The sequence below is a fragment of the Crinia signifera genome, chromosome 9 (genome assembly GCF_055691185.1).
Source record: "Crinia signifera chromosome 9, ASM5569118v1, whole genome shotgun sequence".
NCBI lineage: Eukaryota > Metazoa > Chordata > Amphibia > Anura > Myobatrachidae > Crinia > Crinia signifera.
The window spans coordinates 1,400,366-1,415,901 of NC_139225.1; the positions used below are offsets into that span (position 1 = coordinate 1,400,366).

Genomic DNA, 15,536 nt, shown 5'->3' on the forward strand with positions numbered 1-15,536 from the left:
CTCTAAGTGGTGATATTTTTTAAGTCACAAGCGGCTGCATCCCTGTCTTTAGTCACAGCTGGGTCTTTATCTTTATGCTAATGTTGTGGCTGATTTTATGAATAATGAGATGCCCACCTGCAGACCGTGCGCCATCAGACCGTGCGCCGTCAGACCGTGCGCCGTCAGACTGTGCACCAGCCCTATTTCAGGGTCAGTTTACATTTGTGCCATCTGTCTTCTAGATGTGAACGAGTGTGATCTGCGCCAGCCCTGCTCCCACAGCTGCCACAACAACCTGGGCAGCTTCTCCTGCTCGTGCCCAGCCGGCTATGTTCTGGGGGTGGATAACCGCAATTGCAGAGGTGAGTCCTGTAATGTAGAAGTGATACTTGTGCCCAGGTCGGCTACGGCTCTGCTTTATTTCCTTACTTTACTTCTAATGGCTTCAGTATGATTTCCAGATGGTCAAACTGCCGACATTTAAAATGTTGACAGGTCAAAAGTAGACATGATTTTTACAACTTTTTTGGGGGTATCTATGTAGGTTGACATGGACAACATATAAGTGTACCGCCTTCCCTCACCGCACTCGCCATGCATCGGGCACGGTGCCTAACTGTGCTCTGCTATTATATCCCCCCTCCCTCCACGTTCACTGTGATGGTAAACTATGAACAAGTCAGAAAAGAAGGAAAAATCATGAAAAACTTATGTCACCTTTTTGACCTGTCCAAATTTTGACCATGTTGGCAAAATGAATGTGGGTATTTTGAGCGTTGATCAATGGCGGTCGGTGTTTGAACGTTGGTATTGTGACTGCATCCCCTTTATACCCCTCATTGTCTGCCCGCTGTTTCTATACTGATGACATCTATGAGGTTTGTGTATTTGGTAAGAGGAATAGCTCATTGATCCGCATATATTTGTTCACAGTGGCGTAAGCCCTGCTAGGACTATATCTGGTCATTGTCGGGTTTCCTTGTCACAGTTATGACATCACAGTGCTGCACATTTCTCCGTGCCTTACCGCGTCCTTACCCTTACAGATCTGGATGAATGTAAACTGGGCACTTACCAATGTCCATCTGGATTGGAGTGTATAAACACGGCTGGATCATACCGCTGCCTCCTGCGCTGTGCGCCCGGCTTCCGACCCAACTCTGATGGAACGGCGTGCGAAGGTAACAGGACAGGGATGATGCGGACAGAGGGCCTGACTGTTGCATTGATGTTACTTGGCATTTTGTTATTACACTGCGCAAACAGTAGATCACGGCCTGTGTGCACGAGTCTGCCCATCACTAAAGGAAGGATGCTTAGGAGGGAGACATTCTTGTTGTATTTACCCCTGTAGCCCCCGACTATATCACCAGGGATATGGTCGCTGAGCAACCATATCCCTGTGTGTATGGGGCAACGGTCGCTGACGATAAAGGGACACTCAGCAATTTGGTCGCTCTGTGCGTATAGAGCTTTTGAGACAACGTCAAAGTGAGAGTTAAATACATAAAATCGGCAGCATCGCTCGTAGCGACTGTTCTTTTGGTATAAATACTAATACAACAAGTCAGTTACCTGAAGTTTAGTTAAATATTCAAAGGCAAACACAGGAGTTTTAAAGGGGGGTTTCCAAATGTAATACAAAATCTCATACTCTGCAGGGCATTGGAGTAAGTATGGGAGTCTGGGGGATAATGTATGGAATATAGTATTGATATATAACAGTACAGATGGTCTATAGTACAGGTATAGGCTGTTTCACACATTTAAATAAGATAATGGTCAGGAAAAGTTTAAACATATCATAATAAATAAATACACAAACATAACAGAACCAGTACTGCACTTTCTAAGCTCACTATCTCCCACTTCATGGTAAGGCTCCTGTCTCTTCCTCCTGGCAGCTGCTCTCATACACACATACAGTAAATGTGGTAGAAGAAGCTGGTACACTGGGCATGTGCAGCAGCTCCGCTCTGTCCCTTACACTGCATGATGTGGTGGCAGCTCTGCTCTGTCCCTTACACTGCATGATGTGGTGGCAGCTCTGCTCTGTCCCTTACACTGCATGGTGTGGCGGCAGCTCTGCTCTGTCCCTTACACTGCATGGTGTGGTGGCAGCTCTACTGATCATATTATATACCAGTGCTATTGTCATAACTTAAGTCACTTGCCAAGAGGAGAGGGGTTTCCAGGCACCCAGTACCCCCCCCCCCCCCCGCCTATGATGTTGCACCCAAAAACAGAACAGTCGCTGTGAGCGGCTCAGGCATTTTAGAGGATAATTTGAGGATCTCTCACAGCAGCAATGGCACACACAGGGTTAATGCAGGTGGCGCTGTGGAACTTCTAGGACGTCCTCCTGAGGGGCTGGCAGGTGTGTATTGGTAGCAGTGTGGGTGGGGCTGAGATGGGGGCAGTGGGATGCTGAGAAGCCTTAGACCGGCACTGCACGTGTCATTATACTCTTATTTACTAGTGAGCATCTTATTGTATACAGTATCTGGCATGTTATCCATGTAATCATTTTGATTCAGTTATTGGATATATACATCCATTATAATTCTGGTAATATATATACTTAAGATGCATTTTCTCCTGGGAGCATTTTTTTATCTGTTTTAATGTATTGTTTTTTTATTTTAATATTCTGGTTAATTATATTACTACACACAAATACTGACGACACCTCATGCTGATAGATAGTGTCAGGAACTAATTAATTGACTTTAGTGTGACACCAATTCTGACCATTACACCAACGTGTTGTCCACATTTTGAGGTGCATCACATGTAGTGTGGAGCAAAGGGTAGGTCAGCACCTCTGTATGTGCACCACCAAGTGTTACAACAAGGACTTACAGTACATAAATAACCTTCTGGGGGTCCATATATTTTGGAAGGTGCCAGCAGGATGGAGAGCAATAACTATGACTTTATTGTAGGGGGGTTCTGTAGATAGGATTGTGCTACATTTGATTTATTCTGTCTTATAGATGTTGATGAGTGCAGCCAATCATCTCCATGCCAGCAGAGGTGCCTGAATACTATTGGCTCATATCAGTGTGCATGTGACCCAGGCTATGAGCTTAAAGGCATGCGCTGTATAGGTAAGCGATACTAATTCCTATTCTGACCGGTGGTGTTACATTTCCTGCCCTTAGGTCTTACCTCCATCTCCATAGTATTATTTTACAATTATTGTATCTTCTCTTTAACTAATCGGACAATAAGATGAGTTCTAGAGTCCCAATTCCCTTTATATTTACCAAACTGTCTGGATTTATCCATCTTCTCCACCCACATGATAATAAAAGGTGATGATTTAGAAGTGGCTTTACATGCAGCCTTTAATGAGATGATGCTATAAAGACGCAAATGTTTGTCATTGTCTTTGCGGCCAGATATAAATGAATGCCAACAAGGAGTGTGCCAGTCACAGCAACAATGCAGGAACACGCTTGGTAGTTACCAGTGTGTGGACACCTGCCCAGCCGGTACCACGCGATCAGAGTCTGGAGCCTGCAGTGGTGAGTGGACCATGATACCACATATTGTGCAACAACACTTTCCAATAGAACTCAGTGCTGGATAATGCAGCTACACAGTATAGACACCGGAGGCTCTCACAATCCAGAGGAAGCTTTACAACAAATATAAAGCAGTTTTTAGGGTACTTATATGTTAGTTGGGCGCCCACTATAGTTACTACGCTCATACCCCCACTATCCAGGTCGGCATGGAGTTGATTTTATAGTGTGGCGAGCGCGGCGAACCACCTTGCCAGAAGCGGGGGTGGGGTACTAGGAAACATGAACCTATGATAGAGAGGATTATTTGCAACGTGATTGGCAGCTGGTCATAGTTGGGAGGAGTTAGCTGCGTTAGCGGTTATCTTACTCCCGCGATTGTGCTGTGTGACCATAGAGTTACTCTGAAGGTTGATGTGTGACCGTTGTGCGTCCGATGGTTAAATTGTTGTAGGCAAGCAACACATCAGAGATGGGAATTTCAGTACAACATTTGCACCTATCGGCACAACCGATGCATCCAACAACGCAGCAGTAACGGCACTGGCGTACACACATTCTATGTGCAGAGATTTCTATATTTCTATATTTCCTCAGATATTGATGAGTGTCGTGACGGCTCCCACATGTGTCGCTACAACCAGCTGTGTGAGAACACCGTGGGAGGGTATCGGTGCGCATGTCCACGTGGCTACAGGTCTCAGGGTGTGGGCCGACCATGTCTAGGTACGTATAGATCTGCTCTAACAGGAATCAGTGTCCGCTCAGAGGGAAGGAAATGCCAGGGCCACCATCATGGGGGAATGCCGGGGCTCCAGTCACGGGCCCAGGCAGCAAGGGGGCCCATCCCTGGATTGGTACCAGGCCTCAAGCTCATTGCGTCTGATGCATATGACAGAAGCACTGGAGACATTTTGTAATTGGCTCTGGCCACAAGCTTGTGAGCCAGCAGCCAATAAGGAGCCTCTACAGGCGGGCCCAGCCTGTTATGTCAGTCCTGGATCCCTGCGGGGGACACTAGGCCTTACGTCTTCTCTAGGGGGTTCCATATTTCCCATCCTGCAGCACCTAGAAGACCGGAACAGTTGCTGAGGAGCTCTGGGTGGGGGCTACATGACGGGAACACTCTATTTACTAAATGTCACTCAGAGGAAGACGCATTACTATGTAATAATGAATCTGCTGATCATTACAGCTCTGCGTCCCTTGTAGCCCATCTGCTTTCCTGGATGATGGGTCAGACATATTTAGATGTAGGCCACGATGCACTCTATTAGGGTTCTGTTCCATTCATGTAATTAATCAACAATGAAAATACTTTGTTTCATGCAGTAGTTGTAGGTCTGAAACGTTTTCTCTTTCCATGTGTACAGATATTAATGAATGCCAGCAGGTGCCCAAACCCTGTGCCTACCAGTGTCAGAACCTTGCCGGCAGCTTCAGATGCCTGTGCCCACCTGGCAAGCAGCTCCTGGGAGATGCCCGGTCATGCGCAGGAATGGAGAGGCTTGTTAACAACACCAGTGCCCTGACTAGCGCTCGCATTCAGGGAAATAACGTGTACAGCTGGTTGTCCTACAGCCAGAATGGAAACGTGATTGGTCAAGGCAGCACAGCTCGCTGTCCCCCAGGCTTCGTCCGTAGGAATGGAGTGTGTGCAGGTAAGATGGATTATATGAGTATATTGAGAATACAGGATCGTGCCTGGTAATACACATGGCTATAAAGGGGATTGGCTTGTAGAGGCTGGCATGATGTATAGAGGGTTCTGGCTGTACTAGTATTAGTAGCATCACTACAGTACATAGAACGCATGTTCTATGTGATCCTAGTAGTAACTCGCAGGAGCGATATGTACATTTATATTCATGGCAGCTGTTACCTGATTGGGTGGAAGCGTTTTTGTTCTGTAATCCTCATGAGGATTCCAGCTATTCCTTGCTGCGTCATTTAACAGACCTCCTATACTCTCTCCATCCAGACATAGATGAATGCCAACAGAGGAATCTCTGCCAACACGAATGTAGAAACACAGAGGGCAGCTACCAGTGTTTCTGCCCGTCAGGCTACCGGCTACTCCCCAACAACAGGCACTGCCAAGGTACGTACAACGGGCCAGAAGAGCGCGCGCAGCCAACAGCACCCTGCTAAATAGTGTTGTAGCTGTCTCCTGTCAGTTGCAGTACGCCATCTGATGAGCCTGTAGTCTATGATCTGATGGGCCTGTACTCTGCCGTCTGATAGGCCTGTAGTTCGTCATCTTATAGCCTGTGGTCTGCCGTCTGATAGGCCTGTAGTCTATGATCTGATAGTCTGTGGTCTGCCTTCTGATAGGCCTGTATTATATGATCTGATAGCCTTTACTCTGCTGTCTGTGGTCTGCCATCTGATAGGCCTGTACTCTGCCATGTGATGGGTTTGTAGTCTATGATCTTATGAGCCTGTACTCCGCTGTCTGAGAGGCCTGTACTCCGCTGTCTGAGAGGCCTGTGGTCCGCCATCTGATAGGCCTGTACTCCGCTGTCGGAGAGGCCTGTGGTCCGCCGTCTGATAGGCCTGTAATCCGCCATCTGAGAGGCCTGTGGTCCGCCATTTGAAAGGTCTGTAGTTCGCCATCTGATAGGCCTGTAGTTCACCATCCTCATGTACTCATTGGCCAATAGGCTTTTTCAATTTGGACATCTTTATTGTGCACAAAAGTAGCGCTGAACTAATGTGCGTATCAGAGGTTGCTGCTTGTGGAAGCCTTGTTGGGCTTCTTGGTGGGTCTGTAACGCTCTTCTTGTGAATACGCTGAGCAGTGTTTTGTAGCCTAAGGTGCAGCCCTAGATGACTGTAATGACACAAGTGTAGAGGTAGCAGAGATGTGTTGTATGATCTGTATACTGTATGTCCCACTCCTGCTTCTCTCTCTAGACATTGACGAATGTGCAGAGCAGAGAGTAAGCTGCGGATCCAACCAGATGTGCTTCAACACCAAAGGGGGACACCAGTGTGTGGATACTCCTTGTCCTGCCTCCTACACAAAGGGCCCCAGCCCAGGGTAAGACCCATAAATAGCATGCCAAGCCAATAGGATATCACTACATGATTCATTATTGTTTATATGCCCCCCCTCCCCCCCTAGCTCCTGCCCTAGCGCCTAGACATTTTCTAGTAAACCTTTTACCGCATTTTTTAATGTTCTAAAGCCCCTGACTGAACATGTATCCTTACTATCTGAAAGTAAAGTGCATTAAAAATATTGTAGGTTATGGAGTAAAAATGAGCAATGTTAAAAAACAAACCACAGAACACTGATCTTTTCGTTAATGTACGGTGGGGACTGAGTGATCCAGTTATGAATTGCTGTGAGGCTTTGATGATCACTTCTTCATAGAAAAGGAAATGGGATATGTGACTTTCCCTTTCCTACCTCTCCCCATCGGCTGAGCACTTACTTCCAGTATGATGAAAAAGTCCGTCCACAATCCCAGAGACTAACGCGTTTCGTGCATTCATTTTGCAATTTAAATTTTTTCAGTTTCAAACCTAGACCAAATGGATATAAGAACTACAAACCCTGAGACCAACAGGATTAAATACAGACATCGAGCCTAATACATAGAATGCTGAACACTGACAATCATGCGCTTGTCACCTTTTTTTATTACCAGTTCATGTTTGGGACTTCTGTTTTTTGTAGCAATAACGTTTTCTCTGACTGGAATATATAATGCACGAAACGCGTCGGTATATGGGACAGCGGACTGCCTTGATCCGCAAACCGGAAGTGATGGCTCACATAAAAATAAAACTTCAGCGCAGATCACATATGTAACCCACTAACCTTAATATCAGTATATATATACAGTAGGGAGGCTCACACCCTAATGCTGGTCCAGAAAGATGTCATTAGTATGATCAAAATACACTGGTACTCATTTGAATGTCATTAAAATCTAAACACAAACCTGTCCCTTATCATTGTAATGATTGCCTCTTTTGCCTGCAGGACCTGCTACCGGCAATGTCTGACGGACTGCAGCACCGGTGGTCCCTACAGCCTGCAATACAAACTCTTGACCCTACCTTATGGGATACCCACCAGTCATGATGTCATTCGCCTTAGTGCCTTCTCTGAAGGGGGTGTCCTGCAAAACCAGACCAGCTACACTGCTCTAGAGCAAGAGTCCGGCAGCCCCTTTGCCATCCGTGATGAGGGGGGTCACGGGATCATCTATACTGTGCGGCCGCTGGACACCTCAGGAGTTTACCGACTGAAAGTGCAGGCGCTGACGCACAGTGCGCAGGGTATACGGTACCACAGCGTCTTCATTATATACATCTCTGTTTCTTTGTATCCCTATTAAGCCTAAAACACCCGGACTGGAGAGTTGCGAGAACACTGAAAGCCAACTATGGAGCCAACTGTCCAAAGATGGCAAACCTCCATCACCTTAGAACTAAAAGTATATTTTTATACACCATGCCAGTATCAATAGGGAAGAGTGCCGGCACGCCTAGGTATGTGTGCCCGATATGGGAACTGGACAACGTTGTGCAGCATTTTCAGCCTCACACATGATGAGAACAAAGAGAATGATCCGTAGACAAATCCTCACTATAGAATGTATTGAACGCGTTTCAATGAAACAGTGAATGAATGGGATGATACTTACACAGGGATGCGCTCTACCTGGCAGCCTGCCTGCTTGGCTCTCTTCCACCCCTGAGGCTACCTGCTGACCTGTCTGTACCTGTCTCAGGGAGTTGTGTGATAGTTTCAAACCAACAGGAGGCGGCCAATACTCAGGACAATCCGTCAGGAATGGAAAATAAATGGGGAAATGTATTTACCATGTGACTTGCAGCCATCGGCAAGTCTACCTAGTGTTTTAAAGGGGCAATCTTTTAAAAATTCCAAACCGGAATAGTTTGGCCTTTTAAAATTATTGCCCCTTTTAAAACATCGGGCAGACGATGCCTACAAGTCTCAGGCTGTTCTATTTACCCCACAGTGGGGGACAGTTAAACAATCTGGTGCACTGGTATCTGGACAGTAAAATAGTCGTGTCCCCCATACTAACTGATAGTCCAGCTTAGACAGTGAGAGCTGCCGAATGTTGCTTAGTTACCTGTCAGTGATTGACTGTGATGCGGGTATAAGTTGGGTGGAGGGACTTTCTATAAAACGCCTACATTTAATTATTACTATTTGGTTATTTTTTATTCCTCAGCGTATGTGATTTCCGTCACTGCGGCTGGTTTTATTGTATAATTCTGTTTCTAACAGTAATGACGGGTTAAGTTTGTAAACCGACATGGCCTTAAATTGAGACTATTATCATTCCACACAGACAATGGCTCTGAGGTTGTAGCATTACCTCTCTCTGTCTGTCTACGGCAGGCATGTCCAAACTGTGGCCCTTTAGCATTCCCTAATAACAAAGCTGTGGCAAGGCATGATGGGACTTGTAGTTTTACAACAGCTGGAGGGCCATAGTCTGGACATGTCTTGTCTAGGGAATGATCCACAACAGGTATGTAGTCCAGGCCTTATGAAATGTATATCCTTTGGTTGGAACAATGATCATAGGAAGGAGTGCTGCAAGCCAGGCCTTCTCAGGAATCCGCTACTGCCCAATAATGCCATTCAATCCTGGGGGCAACCCTTACCCCAAAGCTGCTTTGATTATGAAGATCCTGGTCTACAAATACTATCAAAATGGATTTTATGATTTCAATCATATTTTCCAACTCCGTTGTTTATTAGGATATGATTTCTATATATCTTGATAAAGTTTTTTAGTTAATTGTTCTGCTTATCCCCCTCCCACTTACAGGGGCTGTGGATATTTGCTGTACCGCAGAAGAACAGATTCTGTGATCTGTACATACGGTGCTATGATTCGCCTCCCAGTGAGCTGCAGGGAGGGTAGGTGCTAATATTAGGAAAGGGACCACTACAACATTGTCAGCTAGGATTAAAAAAAAGAGGGGGGGATATATTTCTCATGGTCATTATTTTAATGTGGTATGAGGCTTCTCGACTTTAATACATTTCATCATTTACTGTTGACTTATTTATTTTTATGTCCAAATAAAGTCTTTTATACTGTTTGTTATACATACTGTATCTATTTTTTTTACATTGTCACCGAATTTAAAAAAACAAAAAAGAACTTTAACCGTTTAAGATTTTTTTTTGTTGCTCAGAAATTTATCACTTTTTTTTTATTTAAAAAGTTTTAAAAGTCTGTTTAGTAAATTCTACAAATATTTTATTTTAAAAGAAAAATACTAGGGCCCCCTTCCAGCACTTTTATTTCCAGTGCATGTACATAGGGGGAGGGGCCCTAAACTGCACACCCTGGACATATGAGGTGCTACCTGCTGAGACTTGTAGTGCAGCAAGCAGGAGGAGGAGATTGCAGGTGCACACTAAATATAAATGCTAAACCTATTAATATCTTTGCTATATTGCGTTTCTGAGGTTATTAGCATAATGATGGCCTTTATTATGGGCTTGTCCACCATCATTATACTAAGAACCTCAGAATTGCAATACAGCAAAGATATTAATAGGTTTAGCATTTATATTTCGTGTGCACCTGCAATCTCCTCCACCTGCTTGTTCCAGTGCATGTACCCTGGAATGCCACTTGCAAGGCATTCTGGGGCACGATTTCAGCGGTCAGAGACCGGCGTTTCACTCCCAGGGGGCTGCTGCAGCAGGAGAACAGATATTCTCCATACAGAGGGAGGACACAGTAGGACTTGCTGGCCATATGTGATGGACTCCTGGCTGCAAGTTATGCAATCGCTTATCCCTTCCCTAAGGGCCGGCCCACATTAGAGCAATATCGCCATGATTTACCATATTAACACCACAAAATGTGTAATATCACCCGCGCTGCCAATCACAAGATACTGTCTGCAGTCAGTGCAGTAGAAGTGTTGTTCTGTCATTCATTACACCGGGTAGGGTGTTCCTGCAATCTGGCGCGGTCTGAGTCATAGGGAAAGCGGTCAGGCAGGGGTGTACCGGGACTAACCCAGACTATTACGCCCATCAGAATTCTGCCAGAGGCACAAAGAGTGGAGGATAATACCTTTTCTAACCACGTGTTGGACTGTGCAGTCTTCTTTCCATATTCTCCAGGCGCTCTCCTACATACCCCCCAAAGACATCCCTAATCCTATTTATTCACACTTCCTTTTCAGAGATACTTATGAGGCATTATCAATAGGGACTTAGGCACAAATCCCAGCAAAACAGAGTGGACCCCAATCTGCAATAACCCCCTCTTTAGACCAGGTATCGCAAATCCCGTGTTCAATCGAATGAAAGCTGAGTATGATATCCCAAGTCTTTGACCCTGGTGGGCAGCCACTCCCGGTTACAGCCCTACAAGACATATTTGGTTTGCCCAAAAATAGTTTGTTCCCATTACTCATTTACACCATTTTGTTAATTCATTGTCACCTCGAGATATTGTTGACCAGCATATACTACCATACACTCTGCTTTATTTAAATGTCATATGGGTGTGTTTAAACCGATATTAATTTACCATGATTTAGTATCCCTTTACACCGATGCTATATGGAAAACCACTCAACAATGGTCATCTGATATACCTTTATTGAGCCATACAGATATTTTCAAATATTGGGACCACACATCGAAAACATTACAAGCCTCGTGTTACAGGAAATTCATGTTAAGACTGTATATAGGGCATACATTTCCCCAAAACAGCGAACCCGGTAGATGTCTCATTCCTATGTTCAATCCTTGCTTAATGGAATGTTAATTTCTTGAAAATTCAATAAATATATATTTAAAAAAAATGCAATTCATTTCCAAGGACACAGATTGAGATTTGTTAATTTATTGAATATTTCTCCGCGCCCAAGCTGTGTAATACTGAATATGTACAGAGGGTAGTACAATGACAACAACATGCACATCACAGTGAGGAACAACGGGAGTCTGAGGCAGATTACAGCACGTGTGACAGAGCTCAGAAGGCAAAGTCTAGTTACCAGGGCAACGGCGCCCAAGACAGTCACCTATTCTACAGGAGACCACCCCTGCTAACTATAGTATTGTCATCCATTCATTCTTTCCAAAGTGCATTTTCTGTCCTGTCCATCTGCTGAGAGCACTGAATACACCTGTGTGCAGGTAACAGACACCACAGGCCGCAGCTTATCTTGGAACACACCTAAATGTCTCTCACTTGCCCCTTATCCGGGGTCTGTGGAGTGAGTGCACATAACTGGTTAGTTACAAGGCAATACTAGAAGACGACAAAGCTGGCAGGGGGACGAGTGACCCTCGCTGTAAACACACATTCCAACGTCAGCTGTCCGGTAACACACGTGTGGACCCACATGCTACACAAACCGCTCTGCCGTCCCTGGAATAAGGGAACTTCATACATGGTGTGTTACATCGGGGACCTGCCGCATACATTGACCCACGGACCCTGGGAAGTTTTAATAATCTGCAACATTAGATCCAAACTATACGAAGAATAAAAGTCCATGTCTGTGCGGTTCATCTGAAGGTGCATTATCCTGGTGCAGTACTCCATGCTACCACTAGGGGTCGATGTCCATCTGGATCTGCATGTAGAGAGAAACATGTCATGGGATTTCCTTAGGATTGGCGCTAGGAGTAGACAAATAATGAGTCCTATGGCCCAGTACCTTGGTGGTAGCTATCCTGCCCGCGTTTCAGCTTCTATCTTCTGCTCACCATGGAGACCGTCCACCTCATGGGGCTGCGCCACAGTTTGTCGAATGGCTACCTCAGGGCCACCTCCATACAGGCTGAAGAGGTAGTTCCACGTTTCCTCAGAGATCTGACCGTAATCCGCTCCTGTGCAATACAAATGGACAGTGTTCCGGCACTAGGATCCAGACACAGCGGAAGTGCTGCCTCCGATACTGGTGTTCTAACTATAAACATGCAATGTGCCAGCACCTGGGAACCGGCCAATCAGCTCCTACATGCAATGTGCCAGCACCTGGGAACCGGCCAATCAGCTATTACATGCTAGCACCTGGAAACCGGCCAATCAGCTCCTACATGCAATGTGCCAGCACCTGGGAACCGGCCAATCAGCTCCTACATGCAATGTGCCAGCACCTGGGAACCGGCCAATTAGCTATTACATGCTAGCACCTGGAAACCGGCCAATCAGCTCCTACATACAATGTGCCAGCACCTGGGAACCGGCCAATCAGCTCCTACATACAATGTGCCAGCACCTGGGAACCAAGCAATCAGCTATTACATACAATGTGCTAGCACCTGGAAACCGGCCAATCAGCTCCTACATACAATGTGCCAGCACCTGGGAACCGGCAAATCAGCTCCTACATGCAATGTGCCAGCACTTGGGAACCGGCCAATCAGCTCCTACATGCAATGTGCCAGCACCTGGGAACCGGCCAATCAGCTATTTCATACAATGTGCTAGCACCTGGGAACCGGCCAATCAGCTATTACATGCAATGTGCCAGCACCTGGGAACCGGCCAATCAGCTCCTACATGCAATGTGCCAGCACCTGGGAACCGGCCAATCAGCTATTACATGCTAGCACCTGGAAACCGGCCAATCAGCTCCTACATGCAATGTGCCAGCACCTGGGAACCGGCCAATCAGCTCCTACATGCAATGTGCCAGCACCTGGGAACCGGCCAATTAGCTATTACATGCTAGCACCTGGAAACCGGCCAATCAGCTCCTACATACAATGTGCCAGCACCTGGGAACCGGCCAATCAGCTCCTACATACAATGTGCCAGCACCTGGGAACCAAGCAATCAGCTATTACATACAATGTGCTAGCACCTGGAAACCGGCCAATCAGCTCCTACATACAATGTGCCAGCACCTGGGAACCGGCAAATCAGCTCCTACATGCAATGTGCCAGCACTTGGGAACCGGCCAATCAGCTCCTACATGCAATGTGCCAGCACCTGGGAACCGGCCAATCAGCTATTTCATACAATGTGCTAGCACCTGGGAACCGGCCAATCAGCTATTACATGCAATGTGCCAGCACCTGGGAACCGGCCAATCAACTATTCCATACAATGTGCTAGCACCTGGGAACCGGTCAATCAGCTATTACATGCAATGTGCCAGCACCTGGGAACCAAGCAATCAGCTATTACATACAATGTGCTAGCACCTGGAAACCGGCCAATCAGCTCCTACATACAATGTGCCAGCACCTGGGAACCGGCAAATCAGCTCCTACATGCAATGTGCCAGCACTTGGGAACCGGCCAATCAGCTCCTACATGCAATGTGCCAGCACCTGGGAACCGGCCAATTAGCTATTACATGCTAGCACCTGGAAACCGGCCAATCAGCTCCTACATACAATGTGCCAGCACCTGGGAACCGGCCAATCAGCTATTACATGCAATGTGCCAGCACCTGGGAACCGGCCAATCAGCTCCTACATACAATGTGCCAGCACCTGGGAACCGGCCAATCAGCTATTACATGCAATGTGCCAGCACCTGGGAACCGGCCAATCAGCTCCTACATACAATGTGCTAGCACCTGGGAACCGGTCAATCAGCTCCTACCTGTCATTATTCAAACCCCGCCTATAACATGGCAGCTAGGTGCCGATTGGTTGGATGTTTTTCACCCTCTGTTTTAGCCCTTTTTTGTGATGTTGCCCATAGCATCCGTCTATCATTTCTCTATTGCATTTGTGAAAATGATAGGCAGAGTCTGATTGGTTGCTAAGGGAAACATCACCTTGTTTCATTTTAGAAGCTTAAGTAGATTTACCACGGGAATGGGTCATAGGAACCACATTAATAAGCTCGACAACCAATAAGCGGACAGGCCACAGATCGGCACATAAAAAGGTTGACATACCTGGGCTTCACATACGTAAAAGTAACAGGTCGCCATGAAAAAGGTCTACATGGAGTTTTCCACAGGTCGACACCGTATAAGTGTACCGCGTTCCCTCGTCATGCGTCCGACACACATGGACATAGGAAGATTGTAATAGTGTGTCGGAAGCGACTTTTATCATGTTGACCTATTGCTTGTGTCAACCTTTTGACCTTGTCGACCCAAGCTGTGGCGACCTATGGACAGTTGACTTATTACCGGTGACCGCATCCTGTGTTCACAGTACAACGCGTTTCAGAGACAGAAGTCTCCATTTACAGGATATCGTAACAATAGATAACATCCTTACCTCCCAGCATGCTCCTCTCCAGGAGGGACGCAACGCTCCGCACAATGACGTGGCAGCGTACCTCCCAGCATGCCCCTCTCCAGGAGAGACGCAACGCTCCGCACAATGACGTGGCAGCGTACCTCCCAGCATGCTCCTCTCCAGGAGGGACGCAACGCTCCGCACTATGACGTGGCAGCGTACCTCCCAGCATGCCCCTCTCCAGGAGGGACACCACGCTCGGCACAATGACGTAGCAGCGTACCTCCCAGCATGCTCCTCTCCAGGAGAGACGCAACGCTCCGCACAATGACGTAGCAGCGTACCTCCCAGCATGCCCCTCTCCAGGAGGGACACCACGCTCGGCACAATGACGTAGCAGCGTACCTCCCAGCATGCCCCTCTCCAGGAGGGACGCAACGCTCCGCACAATGACGTAGCAGCGTACCTCCCAGCATGCCCCTCTCCAGGAGAGACGCAACGCTCCGCACAATGACGTAGCAGCGTACCTCCCAGCATGCTCCTCTCCAGGAGAGACGCAACGCTCCGCACAATGACGTGGCAGCGTACCTCCCAGCATGCTCCTCTCCAGGAGAGTCGCAACGCTCCGCACTATGACGTGGCAGCGTACCTCCCAGCATGCCCCTCTCCAGGAGAGACGCAACGCTCCGCACAATGACGTAGCAGCGTACCTCCCAGCATGCCCCTCTCCAGGAGAGACGCAACGCTCCGCACAATGACGTAGCAGCGTACCTCCCAGCATGCCCCTCTCCAGGAGGGACGCAACGCTCCGCACAATGACGTGGCAGCG

The 15,536-nt window shown here is 47.1% G+C and overlaps 2 protein-coding genes across 3 annotated transcripts in view; one reads left to right on the top strand and one right to left on the bottom strand.

The window, feature by feature from the left end:
• Positions 1 to 9,642, top strand: part of HMCN2 (hemicentin 2) — a 268,528-nt gene extending 258,886 nt beyond the window's left edge. Inside the window, exons 82-90 of one of the 2 annotated variants that reach the window (XM_083160863.1) lie at positions 225 to 344; positions 1,029 to 1,163; positions 2,979 to 3,092; positions 3,387 to 3,512; positions 4,110 to 4,238; positions 4,886 to 5,173; positions 5,494 to 5,613; positions 6,429 to 6,555; positions 7,507 to 9,642. In XM_083160863.1, the coding sequence (XP_083016989.1) occupies positions 225 to 344; positions 1,029 to 1,163; positions 2,979 to 3,092; positions 3,387 to 3,512; positions 4,110 to 4,238; positions 4,886 to 5,173; positions 5,494 to 5,613; positions 6,429 to 6,555; positions 7,507 to 7,864 (1,517 nt within the window). In that variant the 3' untranslated portion in view covers positions 7,865 to 9,642. The remainder of the gene's footprint in view (positions 1 to 224; positions 345 to 1,028; positions 1,164 to 2,978; positions 3,093 to 3,386; positions 3,513 to 4,109; positions 4,239 to 4,885; positions 5,174 to 5,493; positions 5,614 to 6,428; positions 6,556 to 7,506) is intronic. The other variant, XM_083160864.1, reaches the window with a different exon arrangement.
• Positions 9,643 to 11,122: 1,480 nt separating this feature from the next.
• Positions 11,123 to 15,536, bottom strand: part of USP20 (ubiquitin specific peptidase 20) — a 66,830-nt gene continuing 62,416 nt past the window's right edge. Inside the window, exons 24-25 of the mRNA XM_083160865.1 lie at positions 12,213 to 12,384; positions 11,123 to 12,128 (exon numbers count right to left, since the gene is read on the bottom strand). Coding sequence (XP_083016991.1) covers positions 12,224 to 12,384 — 161 coding nt within the window. The 3' untranslated portion in view covers positions 11,123 to 12,128; positions 12,213 to 12,223. The remainder of the gene's footprint in view (positions 12,129 to 12,212; positions 12,385 to 15,536) is intronic.